Here is a 20128-nt window from a genome sequence, read left to right on the forward strand (position 1 = left end):
CATGCATTCACTCTTACTCTAGCTATGGTTGATGCGGAGTTATGGCATGCTCGCATGGGGCATGTAAATTTTGGTAGTCTTATGCTTATGCAGCGACATAATATGTTTACAGATCTACCTCTCATGGAGAAGCCTCCAGATCACATTTGTGAAGGATGTATTTTGGGAAAAATGCACAGGTTTTCCTTCCCACGTGATCAGGCTCTAAGAGCAACTGCAAAGTTGCAACTTATACACAGTGATCTTTGTGGTCCCATGCAGACGAAGTCATTAGGTGGTTGCTTTTATTTTGCAACATTTATTGATGACTTCTCTCGTATATGCTGGGTCTATCCTTTGACACAGAAATCACAGGTATATGATGCATTTTTGGCCTTTGTAGCACTTGCTGAGACAGAGTCAGGATGCAAGGTGAAGACTCTCCGTTCTGACCGAGGGGGGGAATATATGTCACATGTGCTGAATTCCTTTCTTGGGAGTAGAGGTATAAAACATCAGTATACTACTCCTTACACTCCATAGCAGAATGGGGTTGCAGAAAGGAAAAATCGGTCACTCATGGAGATGGCCAGATGTATGCTAAAGGCAAAAAGACTACCACATATCTTTTGGGTGGAAGCAGTAATGTGTGCTTGTCATATTTCCCACAAAGGCATTGGTTTCTATTACTCCTTTTGAGGCTTGGCATGGCCGCAAGCCTTCTGTATCGCATTTTCGTATCTTTGGGTGTCTTGCATATGCACACATACCCAAAGAGTTGAGGAGGAAGCTTGATGATAAAGCCACAAAATGCATTTTTGTTGGGTATAGCCGTGAGAGCAAGGGCTACAGGTTATATGACCCACTATCCAGGAAGATATTCATCAGTCGGGATGTGATTTTTGATGAAAAATCAGAATTATCCATGGCTGGTTATGAGGCAAATCAGGCTGAAAATGATGTGTTTGAAGGTCTACTACCCATGGAGTTTCATTCCACAGTTGGTGATCCAACTCATGAGGGTACTGGACAGCCAGCAAATGATGTAGGTGGTGCAGAAATTCAGCAGCCAAATGAGCCAGAAGCTGAACCAAATATGGGACAGCAGGCACCACAGGTCAGACATATACCTAGATGGTATTTGAGGACATTACAGGACAGCCATTTAGAGGGTCCTCTTGCTGGTCGTACTCGTAGGGAGACAAGGACCAATGAGCATGCACACATCATGGATTTGAATTTGGTTATGGCAGCCAGTTTACAGGATGATGATGAGCCTGATTCATTTGTGGATGCACGAGATAATGTGCATTGGAACAAAGCCATGCAGGATGAGATTGATTCTATTAAAAAGAATCAAACATGGGATTTAGTTGATCTGCCCAAAGGCAAGAAAGCAATTGGTACTAAATGGGTCTATAAGTTGAAAAGACATGCAGATGGATCCATTGACAGGTACAAAGCCCGTCTAGTTGCAAAGGGCTATGCACAGAAAAAGGGCATTGATTATGAGGAGACATTTGCTCCTACATCCCGTATGTCGACACTTAGGTGTGTCATTGCATTGGCTGCACATCGTGGTTGGGTTGTTCACCAGTTGGACATAAAGACTGCATTCCTACATGGGGACCTCGAGGAGGAAGTTTATGTATTTCAGCCCATGGGATTTGCAGAACATGGTCATGAGGGGAAAGTATGCAGGCTGAAAAAGGCCTTGTATGGTTTGAAACAAGCTCCACGAGCTTGGTATGCAAAAATAGATGCTTTTCTACTCACTCAGGGATTTGTGAACAGTCCATCAGAGGCCACTTTGTATGTGAAGAAAGAAGAGACAGATCTGCTGGTCATCAGTCTTTATGTGGATGATCTCTTGCTCATGGGATCAAATGATGACAAAATTGCAGCTTTTAAGGAGATACTGCAACAGACATTTGACATGTCTGACTTGGGCCTTGTACATTACTATTTGGGCATACAGTTTGTGCAGGATAACAGAGGCATTGGGTTGTTGCAATCACGCTATGTTGCTAAACTTCTGGAGAAGTTTAAATTTCAGGATTGCAAGCCTATTAGTACTCCTATGGAGCCTGGGATGAAACTGTCACTACAAGATGACAGTGTTTCCTTTGATGCCACTACATATGCTCAGGCTGTTGGGTGCCTCATTTACTTGTGTAATACAAGGCCAGATATTCAGTATGCAGTCTCTCAGTTGAGCAGATTCATGCACAGCCCACGGTTCACATTGGCAAGCTGTGAAGCGTGTATTCCGTTATTTGCAGGGTACCTTGTCTCTTGGGTTGCTTTATCCTGAGGGGGGTGACATGCAGTTACACGCTTACAGTGATTCAGATTGGGATGGTGACTTTGATACCAGACATTCCACTAGTGGAAATTGTTTCTTCCTTGGCGCTTCATGCATTTCTTGGCTAAGCAAGAAACAGACCACAGTGGCCACTTCGTCTTGTGAGGCAGAGTACAGAGCAGCCTACACTACTACTGTTGAGTGTGTTTGGCTGCGTCGTCTTATGACTGATATGGATATTTCAGTGGAGGAGCCTACACCTATCTATACTGATAGTCAGAGTGCCATTGCTGTGGCCAGGAATCCTGTGTTTCATGCTCGCACGAAACACATTGAGATTCACTATCATTTTGTTCGGGAGAGACTCCAGGCAGGAGATATCAGTCTGATCTACTGTCCTACAGATCAGAATGTGGCAGACATCTTCACCAAGGCATTACCACGTCCGAAATTTGAAGCATTCCGCAATGCTTTGAATTTGTTTCCTTTTGGTGGATGATGTACAGTGATCACATATCACTCCAGGGGGGTTTGTTGGGTTTTATGCTGTGTATGCACCCAGAGGAGTGCTAGTGATCATCAGTAGGTTATTGGGGCACTTTTTACTTCAGTTAGTGGAGGTTTTTTCCCCCAGTTTAGTTCAGTTTCACTTATATGCAGTTTATAAGTGTTTTGGTCCACCCGGCACATTTATGGCCGGACATGTGAACACTTATCCTTTAGGGTCACTATCATGTGGCTATTGTACTTGATTTTTTCTATCATTGAAGCATACAACAGTCGTGTTCTCTCATCTTGGTTTCCACGCTTGCTTGCTTGAACCTGTGTAAACCCTAACCCTAACCCTTGAGTGCCTTCACATGCATCTACGGGAAAGGCCCCATTTGAGATTGTTTATGGTAAGGTGGTTTTGCCACCCATTCTTCGCACAAAGGATGAGATATTTGCAGCTGACGAGTATGTAAGAGACTTGGATATTGCTTTTGTTCAGGTGCGGACAGCCATTGCAAGGTCACAAGACAAGCATAAAAAGGCTGCCGACAAGCATAGAAGGCAATTGGATGTTAAAGAGAATGATTGGGTATTGCTGAAATTTGAGAAAGCAAGACTTGCAAAGAGGCCTCGCAAAGAGGGTGCATATCCTAAGCTTGCAACCAGGTACTATGGGTCTTTTCGAGTGATTGAGAAGATCAATGAAGTGGCTTTCAGATTGGCAGTACCTAGTCATTGGCACATACACAATGCTTTTCATGTGAGTCTCCTTCGCAAGTATGTAGGGCCGGAGCCCAGTGAAATGGTCATTGAGGATCCACCGGAAGTGGATGAGCTTGAGGAGATCTTGCAGCCAGAGCAGATTGTCTATCACAAGAAATGTAAGCTTGCTGCAGGCAAAGTTGTGAGGCGTTACCTTGTGAAGTTTAAGAACTATCTTCCCATTGATGCTAAATGGGCAGATGAAGAGTTCTTCAAAGATTGCCCGCATGTGCTTCAGACATATTTGGATGCATTTCAGTTTTGCGGACAACTGTTTAGAAGCGGGGGGGAATGTCACCATTTGGCCGCCCGAATGGTTCACTCTTGCTTTCACACTATTTACATATTGGATTGGTGTCCATGGCTTATGGAATGTGCCTATGCATGTGATTGACACGTGTCATGCTGTATAGTTGGATATGATATTCCGCTGGGACTTGATGTTATCATGCCCGGAATATTTGGAGGACTTGGCTTTCCGCTGGGACTTGTGCCTTTGTGTACATGCCCGAAAACGCCTGGAGGATTGGCTTTCCACTGGGTCTGGTATCGCATATACTTGCCTGGAAACGCCTGATCTTATATGGTTTCATGAACGGAAATTGCTCATGCCAATGCTGCATTGCATAGCATCTTTATGTGCTTGCCTGCAAATGAAATTGCATGCTATTTTCATGCCTGCATGATCTATGTGTAGTTCCGGGCTAGGGGACGCCCGCCCGTGAACCGTGCGTGTGAAACTGTCTGCTGACATGGTTGTGTGGCATGTGAACAGGTGGTAAGTATTACCCAATCTAGGCTCAAATAGCCTTTAGGACTTGGCCAATATTTATAAGTGAGTGCGTTCCCACTTCATTAAAGTTTGGGCGCCCAAAAGTCACTTATAAATTATGACCGCTTCCAAGTTCACACTCACTAAAGTCTCGAGGCGGACAAGACTCAACGTCCAGGACCTGATCCTCCCTTTTTACTCATAAATGGGCATCTCCCCATGTCCTCTCACCTGATTGGATCCCAATTCACTTACTTATTAAGAGAAAATTCGTGTTTTCTCTTCATGAGGATTTTTGGAGGCTGAAAACTCTGTTTTTCCACCATTTCTCTCCATTTCCAAGCTCTCCATAGCCATACCCAACTTGCTAGGGTGTTTTCCAAGCTTCCAAGAGTGTTTCCAAGTGCTAATCACTCTCCTACTCACTCCCAATGATTGAAATCCAGCAAAACAACTCTCATTTTTGTTGTAATTTCTAGTCTTTTTGCTGAAAACCCTAATTTCAGCCTTCCTTTCTCAAATTGAACCATAGGGGAAGCTTTCCCAGGGTTCCCTTCATCCTCTTGAAGACTTTTGTCGCGAAGGATTGCGGCAAATCAAAGATATCAACACTTCTAAAGCTTCCAACGCGAAGGCTTCCTCTTGCAACAACTTCTATGAAGACTGGTAAGCTAATTGGACAATGTGTTGTCATTACTTATTCAGTAGAAGGGTAGGACTCCTTGTTTAGCCGCCCTGTGTAGTATTTCTCTTGTCCTATGTGCTCTTGAAGATGTTGCTACCTTGCTTGGTAGAACATAGAGCCAATGGTAGAGAATATGGGCACTGAAGTTGGGTCGGGCATCAAGGCAGCTCCTTGGTGATCTACATCGACATACCATTGTTTTCTAAATGCCGAATTTTATATGCATTGGCATGGAGGATTTGTCAATGGATGCCCCTCTCTCTCTCTCTCTCTCTCTCTCTCTCTCTCTCTCTCTGTGTGTGTGTCTCTCTCTTGGAGGGTGATAGGTTGTAGGAGAAACAGGGGGGATCTGCGTTGCTCGACAGAGACAGCCGATTGTTGATTTCTCTCTCTTTTACAGGCTTGTGGGCGGTGTCAGACGCACACCGGTTAAAACTCCTCTTCCTTCTGGCTCGTGGGTTGTTTGGGAGTGTCTTTCGTGGTCCCTTGTGAGAGGAGGGATTTACAACCTAAGAGGGCAGAAACAAGAGTAAACTTAGCATGTTTTTGGAGGAGTTTACGGGGTGATGTATGGCTGTGTTTTTGGCTATGTGCATGTGCCAATTGGATGCATAATCGGATGTATTATCTTTGGAGATTAGAGGTGAATAACAGTGTGGTGTTTTGGGCATAGGGCTGTGTGAAACCTCTATGCTAAGAGGTCCAGGGGATTGGCAGTTTGGACATGCATATGTATAAGCCATGTATGGCCATGATGTATTTAGTTGAACTCTTCCATGGAATGTGAATAAAGAAATATCGAAAGGGGCGTCAAGCTTTGGGGCCAACCGCTGTTGTTGTTTTTGTGTAGGAGCACTTTAGCTCCCTTTGGTTTGTCTTATTTATTGATTTACAGCTGTGTTTGGGTAACTGCTAGTCTACCGCTCTTTAGTCTCTACTAAAGGCCGGTTTCACCTCCAGTATGTCAAGGAGGATTGGTCAACATTTGGGGTCTCTTCAATTGTGGATGGATGGTTAGATGTCTGCAAAAGAGGGATTCAAGGAATTTTGGGTTGTTGCAGAGTGATATTTCAGAGGTGGGCAAGTCTGCAACGAGACTATTTGAGCTTTGGGCAGAAGTAGTGCAGGTTGTAGGGCCAGCAAATGTGGTGTAGATTGTGGGGAATGGTGAAGCATCAAATAGGGTAGCTGGAAGTCTACTTGCAGCAAAATATGCACACATCTACTTCACTCCCTGCATGACACACTGCTCTAGTAATCTTCTTAAAGATCTTGCGAAGATGGAATGGATAGCTCCTCTCATAGAGCTCGGCAACAAGATTGTTACTTTTATAACCAATCACCATTACTTACTTGTTATGTATCCCAACTATACGTCAACGGAGCTTCTTAAGTACTCATACTCCAAGTTTGCATATAAATTTTTGATGTTGGAACGCTCGTTTGAGGTAAGACTAGCATTGAAGAAGCTCTTTATCTTTGATGAGTGGCGAATCTCTCCACTTGCAAAAACAGAAACAAGTATGGATGTTTACACAAAGGTGCTAGATAATGAGTTTTGGGACCAAGTGGATCGTTGCGTGCAAGTAACAAAGCCCATAGTCACAATGATGAGATTAGTTGATGGAGAGGAGCCATGGGAAGGTATATGCGGGATGTGACAAGATGATTAGGAGGATGGTTGAGTTTGAGCTAGATGCAACAAGGAAAGAAATTTACATAGATCTTGCTGGTACTTGTTGGCAAAAGCACTACAGCCATCTGCAGGGTGCAGCTTACATGGTGGACCCAAAGTTTCAACATCGACGATAGTACATGGATAGAGAAGTTGTAGCGGGTTAAGATCATGTTATTCAGTGTTGGGTTCTTGATGATGAGAAGTGGCGTCTAATAAAAGAACAAGTGGGGCACTATAGGATGGTTAGATGTCCGCAAAAGAGGGATTCAGGGAATTTTGGGTTGCTGCAGAGGAATTTTGGGTTGTCATTCCTCACCATGTCAGCACCTTTGGAGTTCATTTGGCAATCTTGCCACCGAAAAGGGAAATCGACTTGCATTTAAGAGGGTAACTGATTTAGTGGAGGTGAATGCCCATCTCCGTTTGATGGAGAGGACACATGTGGGGTTCAAGGGTTTCAGCTTATGTAGGTTGGGAGGAGACCGAGGAAGAGGAAGAGGTGAATTCCAGTTCCCCGAGTGACAGATCAACCGAAGACTTGGAGTGATTGTAGTGCAGTGCAGGTTGTAGGGCTGGCAAATGCACCTGTTCCTTCTACACAAGAACAACTCTGATGGGATGCTAAATATGGGCAAGCTCATGCCTTGATTGCTCTCTCGTGTAAACGGCAAGTCATACCTCATATCTGTTCATGTACTTCTTCTAAAACTGCATGGGATATACTTGTCTCTTTATATCAAATCCACAATGAAGCTCATGTAGCTTATCCACGGAAAAAGCGTGACTTGGAGTAGATGATTGAGGGTGATTCTATAGATGGATTTCTTACCCGTGTTAAGGATTTGCGAGAGCAGTTAATCAATATTGATGAGGTGATACCTTACAATTCACTTGTCTCTACGGTTCTCAATGGTTTGCCTGAATCGTATCAAGGATTTGCTACCACCCTTTGTCTCTTGACGAAGAGAAATACAGATTTGTACACATTTGATGATTTGGTAGCTCTCTTGTTACAAGAAGAGCAATCTTGTCAAACTGAAACAACATGATTGTTGCAGATTAGGCTTCTGCTGTCTCCCATTATGGCAAATGAAAATCTGGGGTTGGTTCTCGTGCTAAACCTAAGGGCAGAGCACAAGCCCATTCAGATCCTCCTAAGTCCAAGGAGGAGAAGACTATCACATGCACTCTGCACTGTAGTGCATGGTGACAAGATGGCTCATCATCAGTGCATCATTGTACAGTAGTAGGACCCTTTAGGATATGAAAATGTCGTATGCCGTGGCCCCATTGTAATCCTCAGTCTAGGATATGTCAGGCACGAGCTACGTAGGTCATTCCTCAGCCTTAGAGTGTCAGTCAGTCGGTCAAGTCCCATAACCCACTTGGAGAGAATCATTCATGCATGTAGAGTCAGTAGAAGCCTTAGGGTTTGCATCAAAGCACGGTTTGCATTTGCATAGCATTCATTCCATATGCATATAGACCATTGCAGAAGCCTTAGAATATTATTCAGCATTATTTCACATTTTTAACATTATTTTAGCATTTTATCACATTATTTCAGCATTTATCACATGATAACAAGTTGTGTATGCTGACCAGCTTCATGTGCATATAAATAGCATCAATAGCATCATTCCATTGCATCTCATCATTGAAGCAAAAGCTATTCAGCCCTCAGCCTTTGGGAGCATCATCGCTTGGAGCATGTAAGCATTCATCATCACCAAAACACATCATCAGCATTCAGCCAAGGAGAAAGTGCTTCAGTCCCTTGTGTTTTCAGCATACATCCACTTGATCGTTTGCTCCAGCCATCAAGGTGAAGGTAAACGCAGCATGTTCATTCATTCATATTGCATATTCACAGCCTAGAACAGTCCCAACACAGCCCATCTCTCAGCCACAGTTTACAGCCTTCCTACAGCCCCTTGAAAGAGTGCATTGGCCTTGAGATTGGACATCATTGGTGCTTCTACAGCCGTGTACAGTTCAGCCTGACTCTTGGTCTTTCGAAGGTCTTGTGTTTGGCTTATCTACAGTCAAGTGAGTCAAACAGTTATTCTCTTCAAAGTAATAAAAGCAAGTACTCCTAGCAATAGGAGGGGGCCCTTTAGTGTGTAATTTGGAACCCAGTAAGGTGTAATTGATATCTCTCTCTCTCTCTCTCTCTCTCTCTCTCTCATCTCTTAAAGTGTGAAGTGATAAAGTGGATTTCTAAAGACTCGCGAAACTCAGGATAAAGAAGGCGGTGTAAGACTTTGTGTGATAGGATTCTACATCTACGCATAATGCCGTTGCATGTTACATTGGTATCAGATTCAACTTGTCCACACACACCGCATCCTAGCGTGAGAGCATCCTTGGATGGTCATACTTCACTCCGGCATGACCACTGATGTAATTTGGTTGAACACAATGCTAATCAATACACTTAAAAATACACCAAGATTTAATGGACAACATGCTCAATACAAGAAGTAATTTGCTGAATTGACAAGAGACGTGCCGGCCCATTGTGTGTCTCTTGTCAATTCAACAAATTACTTCTTGGATTGAGCATGTTGTCCATTAAATCTTGGTGTATTTAAGTGTATTTAATAGCATTGTGTCAACCAAGCTACAACCGACTTTAGTAAAATGTCTATAGAGGAGAATGCATGTTAGAAGGAAGATGTCTTCCTCGAAGGAGACCATGCTCTTTCACCAACAATAGAAACCATAGCTCTACTCTGAGCAAACAACCAGCTTCTCATGGAGCATCTCCAACTCTTGGAAGCTAACAGATCCTCAAGATAAAGTCCACGTAGCGGCTCTCCCCACCTTACGGATGAGGCAGTTACTTGGTGGCAGTATTGGTCTAATCTACATAGAGACGAGATCACAGGTGTCATTGCTTTTCGTTGGGATACCTTTGTCCATGACCTAAAGACCAGATTTCTCCCTCCCCAGTATTTGACCAACTTGGCATATGAGTTCTATGGACTCAAACAGAACGGGTCACCCGTGCTTCAGTTTTTCGGTAAGGTTATAACTTATCACTTTAGCACAACAATCAAGGTTATCTGAGCAAAGGCTAAGACCAATATCTTCCTCAGAGGATTACAATGGTGGATCTTCCGTGGGTGAGGATTTTTGGCTTTCATGATCACCAATGGCACATTGACCCTCTTCTCGCCAAAGTGGCCGAGGACAATTTCTCACATCTATGGCTCTGGGAGAGCCATCTTGAAGTGGGATCTGTGCGAGTGGGAATGGTGGGACCCCTCCAGCCTAAAGAGCCTGATTACCCCCTTTTTTCATTACACGGTGAGGATGGGTCGCTCAGATTCATGACATTGATGGCACCCTAGTAGCAGCAGACCATTGGGCCTTTAGAGCATTTCCCCCGCTTCCTCGGATATTTTTCGAAGCGACTATGGTGTAGGAAGGTCACACTCTTCCTCTGTCAGTTAGCCTTTGCAACCTCGCTTTCGGCACTTGGTTGGACATTGGAGGATGGTCGGCACAGTGTGTGTGTGTTGCAGCCACCCCACGGAGTCACAACGGCATTGCCTTTGGGACTGTCCCAAAGCACAACAGATTTGGCTGAGGATGCTTTGCCTATACGCGATGGTGCGGTCTGCGCTGCATACTATCACTTGGGAGACAATTACTTGAATGATGGTGGTGGAGCAGGTGGGCAGGCCCTCCGACTCTCACTGCAGGATCGATACAGTTTCCTCCCTCGACAGGTCAGCAGAGCCTAGTCTCCGGGCAGTAGGCAGAGATGGGAGATTATCAGCCGCATAGCTGCATGGCATAGCAGCGAGGCTATCGAGGCGCCTCCAGCAGAGTCCATTTGCTTCATTTGTGCTGACATCATTCATACCCTCCGCGGTATGTGGGGGAAGCTTCAAGGCGGGTTGGATCACATGTGTAGATGGCGAGAGGCCTTCCTGTGCACATGGTGCATGGGTCCCTTTCTCACTGATTGAGCCGGTGAGATTACTTGGCATTATAGGCCTCCGGTGTGCCCCCCCGCGCCCCCCTCCTTCCCTTGTATGAGGTTGGTTTCCCTCCGAGAGCGGCCAGCCATGGAGGGCACCACCCCTCAACTCATCCCGAGAAAGTAGTGCAGAAGACAGAGATCAGTCATCTCAAACTCCTCTTGTGAATCTTCTTCTCATAGTTTCCTGCTGTGATAATCAAATCATCTTCATAAAGTATAATTCGCACATGCATATCCCCCTTTGAATAAGCATAGAGGTTCGCATCAACATTGCTATTCCTGAAACTAACATGAAAGAAGAATGCATTGATGCGATGATTGCAGGCCCTTGGGGCCTGTTTCAGCCTGTACAAAGCTTTATACAATCTGTACCTTGCCTCTTAACTACAACCCTCATCAGTGTTTTGGAAATGCCCTGTATGAAACACGTTTCTGAAATGGTTCCTACGTTTCTTATTTTAGAAATGTTTCATATAATAAAAAAGGGTTTTTTAAAAGCATGTTATAAGCCTTGTAAATACAAAAAAGAGCAATTTTTTGTGCATACCAACATGTAAATAGGTTTAGAAGTGCTGCCAAAACACTGAATCAAACCATACAAGTGCATGAATCCAAGATCAGAGCATGCTTGAAAGTGTGAATGATTTGCGTTTGACTCATCCACTGTTGCATGATATAGGTATAAAGTCATAGAGGAGTAATACTCTTTAACCCTTGGGTGAGCTTTTATGAGGACCTTGAGATGAGTTTGTTCTTGATGGGATTGGTTAGGTTGCTTTTCTAATCACCTTCAGCATTCTAGCTGTAAGGAGTTTGTTTCTTGGAGGTGGTTTTCTTCGCTTTGCTATTACTGCCTGTTTGGCTGCTTTCTTACTGCTTTAGGCAGTCTAGCAGATGGGGGAGGCTTAAACCCACCAAGTTGAATCTTATGTACTTTGAACCTCAAGGCTGTCATTTTACCACTTTGTTGCTGTATATCTATGAATGGCAGCGGCTGCAGATACCTGTTTGAGTACATGGTAGCTTCTTAAACTTACTGAAGAGTGCACTTTATGGCAGGAACTAGATCTCAGGTGTGCCATTCCTTTGGGCTTCTGCAATGCAGCTTTGAATCTGGGCATCTCAGGGGGGCTGATCATGCCTTGGGGTGAAGGTTTTCGCAAAAAAGTGACCCCCATCAGTGATCGATTCTTCATAGGTGGACATTCTTCTCTTGTTTGTGACATAAATGGTCCAGTGACAATGCCCGGTTTTCACTCCAGAGGAATTGGACCTATGGAGATCAGGAGAGCCACAACTGCTTTGAAAGACGGCACTGGAACTACAGAAATGAGAGATACCCTTGGGGGTGACCTTGCAGTGACTGGTTTTGCAGATCTGTCCTTCAATTTGCCATTGAATTTTTTGAGGGAGCAGAACATACATGCCCATTGTTTCATGTGTGCAGGCAATCTCATTGGTCTTCCTGAAATAGACCGTCAGTCCCTCTCTTTAGAGAAGTTTTGGTCTTCTACCAGGGTTTCTACAGGTGCTGGCATTGTGATTCCAACCAAGCTCTTCCGCCTTGAGGTCTCTCTCTCTCTCTCTCTCTCTTTCTTTTCACACACACACACACACACATACACACACAGCCTGTCTCTGCATGCGTACAACACACAAAACTTCCCCAAACACCCCATGCTGGCATGTATGCACCGGCACACAGCACAAGAACTCATGCACAATTCACATGCATCATCATTGGTCTCGTGGGCTTACTCCCCCCCCCCCCCCGCCAACCTGCATCCTGGGAAGATGTTAACCTGTCTGTATGTGGGGGCTTGTGTGCATGAGTGGTGTGCGTGCATGTGGGTGGGTGTGGGCATGTGTGTTGGGGCTGAGGGGCTGGATCCCATCCGTTTCCATGGCCGTTTCTCGTTTCCCTAGTGATATTGTCACAGGAAACAGCCGTTTCCACCCCTAAAAACTCGTTTCCCCGTTTCCATTCCTCGAACGATTCCATTCCTGTTTCTCGTTTCTGGTGACTATGGTGGAGTGTGTGCGTGCAGACCCACAAAAGGAGTGCAGGTGTACAACTACTGTTTCGTTAAATTTTCTTTTGTTTCATGTGTCCTTATTGAATGATTATGTGATTGCCAACTATGCAGGTGAACTTCTGTCAAGTTTTGCGGCAGTTTGACAGCGATCGTAGCAAGAGAGGTTTTCAGTTAAGCTTTGCATCCCCTCGTTGACACTTTAGCTTGTAGTAGAGCACTGTCATTTTTGGGAACATTACACCAATACACGCGGCTGAAAAGCAACATTTTCATAGCATATCTACTGAGCTTTCAACATAGTGGTGCACAGCTTCTTAGTTATCTGCAAGGTTCCCTGCACCCTTTAAAGAGGTTTTGAATCGAGGCATTGCTCACAAGAAATCTGCAAGGCTATATACTGAGTTTCTGAGCAGTAGTTTTTGTATGCCCCGAGGCTCTAGTTCTTTTTACTATGGAGAAGCTTATGGAAGAGGTTTTTTTTTTCCACATAATAGAGAGCTTAAGTGATGTCTCAAATCAAGCTGCTATCTTAGATAAAGCGTCTTTTGAAAATTATGCTCTGATTGCAATTAGAAGTGGGGTCCAGGATGGGAGCTCACCATTTGAGCACTGTTGGGGACCTTTTTTTCATGGAGGATATTCCCGAGGTTACATAAACAGTATGTGCTGATTCTCAGAAACCATGCACATCGGCTGTTTGTGTCTCTCTCAAACTTGATACACCACTTGCCTAATTGTGCTTTGCTTTTCATAATGAGATAATAATTAAAAGCTATGAGAGAAGTGAAGGCCTCTATGTATGCATAATTTGGCCTCGTTTAGTGTTAGTCATGAGAGGAATATTCATCTTGTTGAGTTGCAAACCTTATTGAGCAGTTGAGGTTTTTATGTATACACCTGCTTTATTCAGAGTCTTGCTTGTCTGATGTTCTCTAGTGTATGTGCTTCATAGTTTACTGCCAGTCTCTCATCCGTGCCAGTAATTGTGTTACGCAACGAAACTTCTTACACCTCCTAAACCTCTCCCTGTCTGCCTTTCACCTTATGAAATGGATGGCATGCGTGGTAAGGATTCATTCTTTATTATGTGAATCACCCCACTCTCTTGAGTAGGTCTTTATGTAGTCGCAATTTGGTACCTGCTCGAAGGCTGCTTGATCTTCCCATCCAAGTGCGTTACAACTTCTGGTCGCAAACCCGCCACGATACCGAAAAGGGTATAGTGGTTGGTACATTAAGTACATGGATTGGTACAGTAATAAGTACAATGGTTCGTATAGTAGGTATAGTGGTTACATAAGTGTAAATGTTGGTACAATAGGTACATTGATTGGTACATCAAATACAATGGATTGAAATCATAATACAAAGATTAAATATTTTTTCCTGCAATATTTCTTTGCGATGGAAACCTTCAAAATAGTCTCCAACAATCGGTATACTTTGTGGGCAGCCTTGGAGAGAGAGAAAGCGAGTAGCCAGTATTAGGGCACCTTGTAGAGGTGATAGAGAGTCATAACCTTGGAGTAGATAACTACCAAGAAGAGAGAAGAGTTGCTGACATGATAGACGCTAGTTTACAGTAATAGAGCTTGCTCAAATAAAGAGAGCGTGCCAATTTAGAAATTTGTGGCTCTCATGAGTTAGAATGGCAAGTAAAAGCTATAATGACAAGTGGAGAGTTGAGGTGTGACAAGTGTGAGGTTACTTGTCTCACTTTGATCCATTGTTATGCCATATGTTCCAATTTAAGAGATGGTTCCCACCATAAACTTTATCTTTAAAAATATCTCAACTTGTAGACCTTCTGTCAAAGCTGCTCTAGGAAGTTCCTCTGTTTGCTTAGCTTACGGATGTAATAACGTGAATGGAATTTCCATTTGGGATTATTGAAAAATAGTAACTCTTAGATTTTAGAAAAGTGATCCTTTGTATTTCACCTTATTAGAAATGTATGTGAGCACCATGTAGAATCATCTATGTCCAAGAAACCACTTAAGTGCATAGATTAAGCTTAAGGTACGAGGTCTTTTGTATTGGACAATCTCCCATTCCCAAAGCTTGTACTCTCTAAAATATGTAGATGTTTAGAAATCCACTAGATTTGTTCAATACTAGAAAATGTCCAGGCTAGTGACATCCTCCCTAGCTTCTGAAAAGTTGTCCGTAACTTTAAGCTTCAAGCCATATATGCGAGATATAATCATGTCTCATCATGACGAGATAGTCTCCCAAGATAACTAAAAGAATCCATGTCCAAAATAAATGGGTGAGACAAAACAATCCCATAATTTCGGACATCATAATCATGTCCTAAATAAATGGGCTAGACAAATCAATCCCACAAGTCGAGATATCATAACCATGGCTCAAATAAACGGGTGAGACTAATGAGTCTCCATAATACAAATATCCAAATCATCTCTTTGTCTATATTCCAAGTCGAATCCACCAATTCCAAGGAGCAGTTAACAGTTACTCGTTTCCCAATCCTTAGTGTCACGTAAACTAGCGCGTGCAACTCTCCATTGGCTTCCATGGCTACACATGCAAACACTATGTTGAGAAGTGAAAGACCAATCGACCTTGCACACGGATGTAGAAGATCCACTTGATCTGAGAGCAGATATCAAGTGCCTAGCATACGAGATTCCACTCTATTGACACTTGGCGTAGACACAAGTTCCCCTGTCACAACAGGCTATTAGTCCACATGACCCTTGTTGTAGACATAAGTTCCCTACCAACATGGCATCATGTTCACTCTACCACTTGCACTCCGTGTTGGTACTTTGACCACACACCTAAGAAGAGATGTGGGCTCAAGGGTGTAACATAAGATAAGAATCAATCACATGCATAGATATCTTGGTGCTTCATAAACATATAGTTTATAGGCATTTTGTCCCCACTGATAGTTTTACATGCATTTTGGTCGCCAACAATAGAAAGCCATAAAAAAATCCTCAATCCATGAGTTGTCATGTGCTCCATGAATCCAATGCATCTTAGTGAAGTGAATCAGAAATCCATATGATAATCATGTATACCATAGATATTAGGCTTTTCAACCATTAAAAAATGTTTCCTAGAAACAACTCAAGGCAAACAACCCTTCTTGTATGTGTGGGTAAGCGCTTATCGAAATGTATATTTCTTAAGCATAAAATAACAACTCAAGGCAAACAACCCTTCTTGTATGTGTGGGTAAGCGCTTATCGAAATGTATATTTCTTAAGCATAAAATAAATAACAATGAAAAAGTACTTATCTCTTGTTTGTCAAGTTCGTCATAAGTTCGAAAAAGATTTCTATGGGCTTAGATAGAATAACCCAAATATCAATAAACATGTCCAAGCATAGAAGCAAAGTCTGTGCTTCCAAACTAGATTACAAGAACTCATATATCCGTAAGCATAGAAGCAAAGTCTGTGCTTCCAAACTAGATTACAAGAACTCATATATCCGTAAGCCAAAAATTCTTTTGCTCATGCTCATGATGCATGTCTGCTAGGATAGCCTCACATTGTTTAACTACACTAATAGCCAATGTTTATACTCCGATAGGATCGTCTCCACACGAGTGTGAAGAATCAAAGCTTTGATACAAATGTGAGTCCGTGAGTAGGCATAGAAGGGGATTTTACAAATGCAATTAAACACTTAAATTGGCCACGACCTTCGAACATAAGCCACTTAATTCCACAAAAATGTAAAAGAGAGATGTGCACATCTGACACCACATAGAGGCCGGAATGGGTAGACTCCACCTCCCCCGAAGTATTTTATTACCCAAGGAGAAAAATGTCATATATAAGCTTCGAGAGCCTTAGAAAAAAAAGTAAATATATTTAATGGCCTTTGAAAAGTTGTTTTCTTTCACCACAAGGTTGAGAACAAAAAAAAAACCGAGAATAAAGAGATCAAAGTCTCCATTGATTGATTTTCTCTTCATGCCAAGAAATGCATAGACGTGTGTAGGAAGATTATGTTGAAAAAGAGAAGATAGAACAATCTTAAATAGTTGCGTAAAAGTATCCTTGCTAGCAATGAGGTCATCATAGCACAAATATATAAGGGGTAGTCTGATGGAAAAATGACCAAGACAATTAACCCCACAATTCAATTGTTGTGGTGCTTCATAATGTGGCAGTTGGGGAAGCAAGAGAAAATTCCATTATTAGGCAATACTTACAAGGTATTCAATAATATGTATGTGTGTGTGTGTGTGTGTGTGTGAGAGAGAGAGAGAGAGAGAGAGAGAGAGAGAGAGAGAGAGAGAGAGAACTAAAAAGTTGTACTTTAGATTTCAATATCTTTCATGATTCCTTGCTGGATCCATACTTGCAAATAATTGATGCACACTATGTATAGTCCTTTTGGCAGTCCTTTTGGCCACTATGAATCTTTGTTGACAATTTATACTTTTTAGATCGTTAGATATATCACACTCTTTTTTTAGTGAAGTCTATTTATATTTATGTTACAGTAAGCAGTCCCTAGAAAGAGGACATGCAGCTACAATATCAAAAGATAGCAATGTATGACAAGTATGCAGGGTAATCCAGATCATGGGCACGTAGACAGTCGAAGAGAATGATTGTCGTAGAGACGCCAGAAAGCAGTGGTATTTAGCTAGAGGCGGATCACCAAAATACTCTATGGTTTTTGTGTTTCCATAGAGTCGAAAGAGCTTAGTAGCGAACCCAAGTAAAAAAAAAATCATACCCTTGCCTAGCAGGGAGAAATCCAAATAGCCAATAAAGCTTGTCGAAGGAAGCACCGAGGAAGCGTGCCTACAGAAGCTGCTAAGAAACTGTAGGAAATCACGAGTTGATGGACCAATGTGTCTACGCGCCCAAAACCTGTCCAATTGGGAAAACCCCAGGCATGACTTGCCATAAGAAAACTCGTTGGCGAAGCGACAGTTTGCAAGCCCAGAGATGCTGCAATCTTCTTCGCCACCAACGTGCATCACAAGTCATAGACCAAATGCGATTTGCATGATCTGAATTCCAAGGGGGTGGCAACAAAACCTTATGCAACTTGGCTACCATAACATCCGCCAATAGCAGAACGGACGATAGCTCGGATCATCAGAGTAGAGGGACTAGTCCTTGAGTCGATGCGTAAGCTCAAGACGGGATACCATTTGAAAGTCCTAGAGCATTTGTGAAAGTGCAAGCCAAAGGGATCGATAGTGTAGGCCCAATCCAAACTGTCTGATTTCTTGGAAAATACAATGCATTTCTTGCATCATCAAGCACATCACCCACAATATGGATCCCTTTTGATTGAATAAAATATGAACGTCTGGGCTCTTGCAAAGCCAGTGGAAGTACAAACATCTTCGACCAATGCACGCTCTCAGCATGCAGAGAGTTCCCATCAGGAGTGTCACGTCGAGTCCATTTAAGATGAGAGAGAACGTGTTTCCAGTCAGAAAGCATACGGGTCACAAAAGGGCATCCCTTAAAGTTGCCATCAATGTGTCCAAGAAGGAAATCCCACTAAGTTGGTTGCCAGTGGCCAAAGGCATTCGCAGTCAAATGTGAGAGCAAATGGTGCATCATGAGAGCCCAAGGCTGATCACCTTACATCATTTCCCCCTTGTGTGCCAGAATGTGAATGTGGATATTGAGAATATTAAGTCCCTTACCTCTTTGGCAAACATAGGTGCTTCATAGAAAGTAACCTAAGGCCCTTACAACCATGCTGCGAGACGACCGCCAAAAAGGCTCTGTAAAGTAGACATGAAGCGGGCTATGTCTTGCTTGCTGACTCATCATCAAAGGCAAAAAGAACCGTATATATGCAACCAAGATCAATTGGACTATGCGCAATTGGACATGCAATGGCCAAGTGGCTGACTTCCAATATTCCAATTTCTTTTTCAGCTTGGCAAAGCACCCATTCAGTTTGCTAACGTCTAGTGACTGTCCACCCCAAAGGGTAACCAAGATGTCACACAAGTTTTGTAGGTGGAACAATCTCCCTAGGCCAAAGAATGTTATGCTAGTCTTTCGCATGAAATGGCAGAAGCCTAGATTTTTGAAAATTCACTTGCAGGTCAACTGCCATACCATACAACGATAAAGCATTCATGAGTTGCGAAGGATCCTCTTCTGTGTTCTTGGGTGTGAAGAAAGAGTCATCAGCATACGCTTATGCAATCATAGTCTTTCTTCCATGCATCTCTAAGCCATGTAAGCTGTAGCAATAAGGTGATCCATGTATTGAAGCATCAGATGTGTAGCAATTGCATATAACAATGCTCTGAGAGGACAACCTTGACGTATTGATCGACGAAGAGTCCATTTGTCAAATAGATCTCCAGACAGAATGCATGCTGCTTTACTATCGTTCGCGGTACATACAATATATGATGTGTTGCATTTTTTTTTGCCAAACTCTAGCAATTTCATAGTCTGCGAGATAAAATCCCATTGTACTGTGTCAAATGCTTTAGCAATGTCCACTTGGAGTAAGAGAACATCCTGCTGAGTATACTTAGCATATTCTATTCCCACATAAGCATTGGCAATATTATCCATAATATGTCTATGGGGAATGAACCCATACACGGCAAGATGCAGGCCATCATGCAAAAAACCTTTAATGCGATTAACCACTATCTTAGCAACCAGCTTATAGATAACATGCATCAGTGTAATGGGTCTCCAGCTTATAGAAACATGCATCAGTGTAATGGGTCTCCAACCAGCAAAAAATTCACACAAGTTCTTCTTGGGGAACAATTTGACCAACCTCGGCATTTGCTGAGTTTTCCAAGCATAATTAATCATATGTAATAATGCAGGTGAAAGAGCATCCCAATACGCAAGGAAGAACTCTACAATGAGACCATCCCAACCCATAGACTTCCATTTACCACATGGCTTTATTGCATCTCCCAGTTTCTCTTCTGTGAAGGGTGTCTCAACCTGCAATGCCTGTTATGGGGACATAATCGAACACACATGCTGAAGAAGCTCATGTCTTGCCAACAGAACATCATACGATAAAAATGCAACTTGCCCAAACTGTCCTGGCATAGTGACTCACGCAAGCCTGGGCCAACTGTACCCGTGAGGTAGTCTAGCAACCATTAGCATCTTTAACTCGACAAATGTTTTCACATTGTCTCATATAGTGTAATCCTTTGAAAAATTCCTTAGACGAGTAGCCCTTGTCAAAGAAAGCTCTTTGCCTAGCCTTAGTTTCCCATTTTTCAACTTTCCTATGATCATTGGTCGGAGACAAATGATCATAAGGAAAGAGGCATACGCCCTCGGTTGGAGACAAATCTCGCATATGTGACTAATTTTTGTCAACTCTTGGCAAGTGTTTTTGGCTTAAACAACAGCCTCTCTAAGATGGCGCATGTAATTCATTCCGTACTCGTCGCAAATCACACATTGCATA

General features: G+C 43.0%; 1 protein-coding gene across 1 annotated transcript in view; it reads left to right on the forward strand.

The window, feature by feature from the left end:
• Positions 1-13219, forward strand: part of LOC147626899 (uncharacterized) — a 45654-nt gene extending 32435 nt beyond the window's left edge. The window contains exons 3-4 of the mRNA XM_086815442.1: positions 11727-12236; positions 12815-13219. Of these exons, the coding sequence (XP_086671568.1) occupies positions 11727-12236; positions 12815-12898 (594 nt within the window). The 3' untranslated portion in view covers positions 12899-13219. The remainder of the gene's footprint in view (positions 1-11726; positions 12237-12814) is intronic.
• The last annotated feature ends 6909 nt before the right edge of the window (positions 13220-20128 follow it).

This window comes from Cibotium barometz, chromosome 21 (assembly GCF_041138505.1).
Source record: "Cibotium barometz isolate CiBa-2024 chromosome 21, ASM4113850v1, whole genome shotgun sequence".
NCBI lineage: Eukaryota > Viridiplantae > Streptophyta > Polypodiopsida > Cyatheales > Cibotiaceae > Cibotium > Cibotium barometz.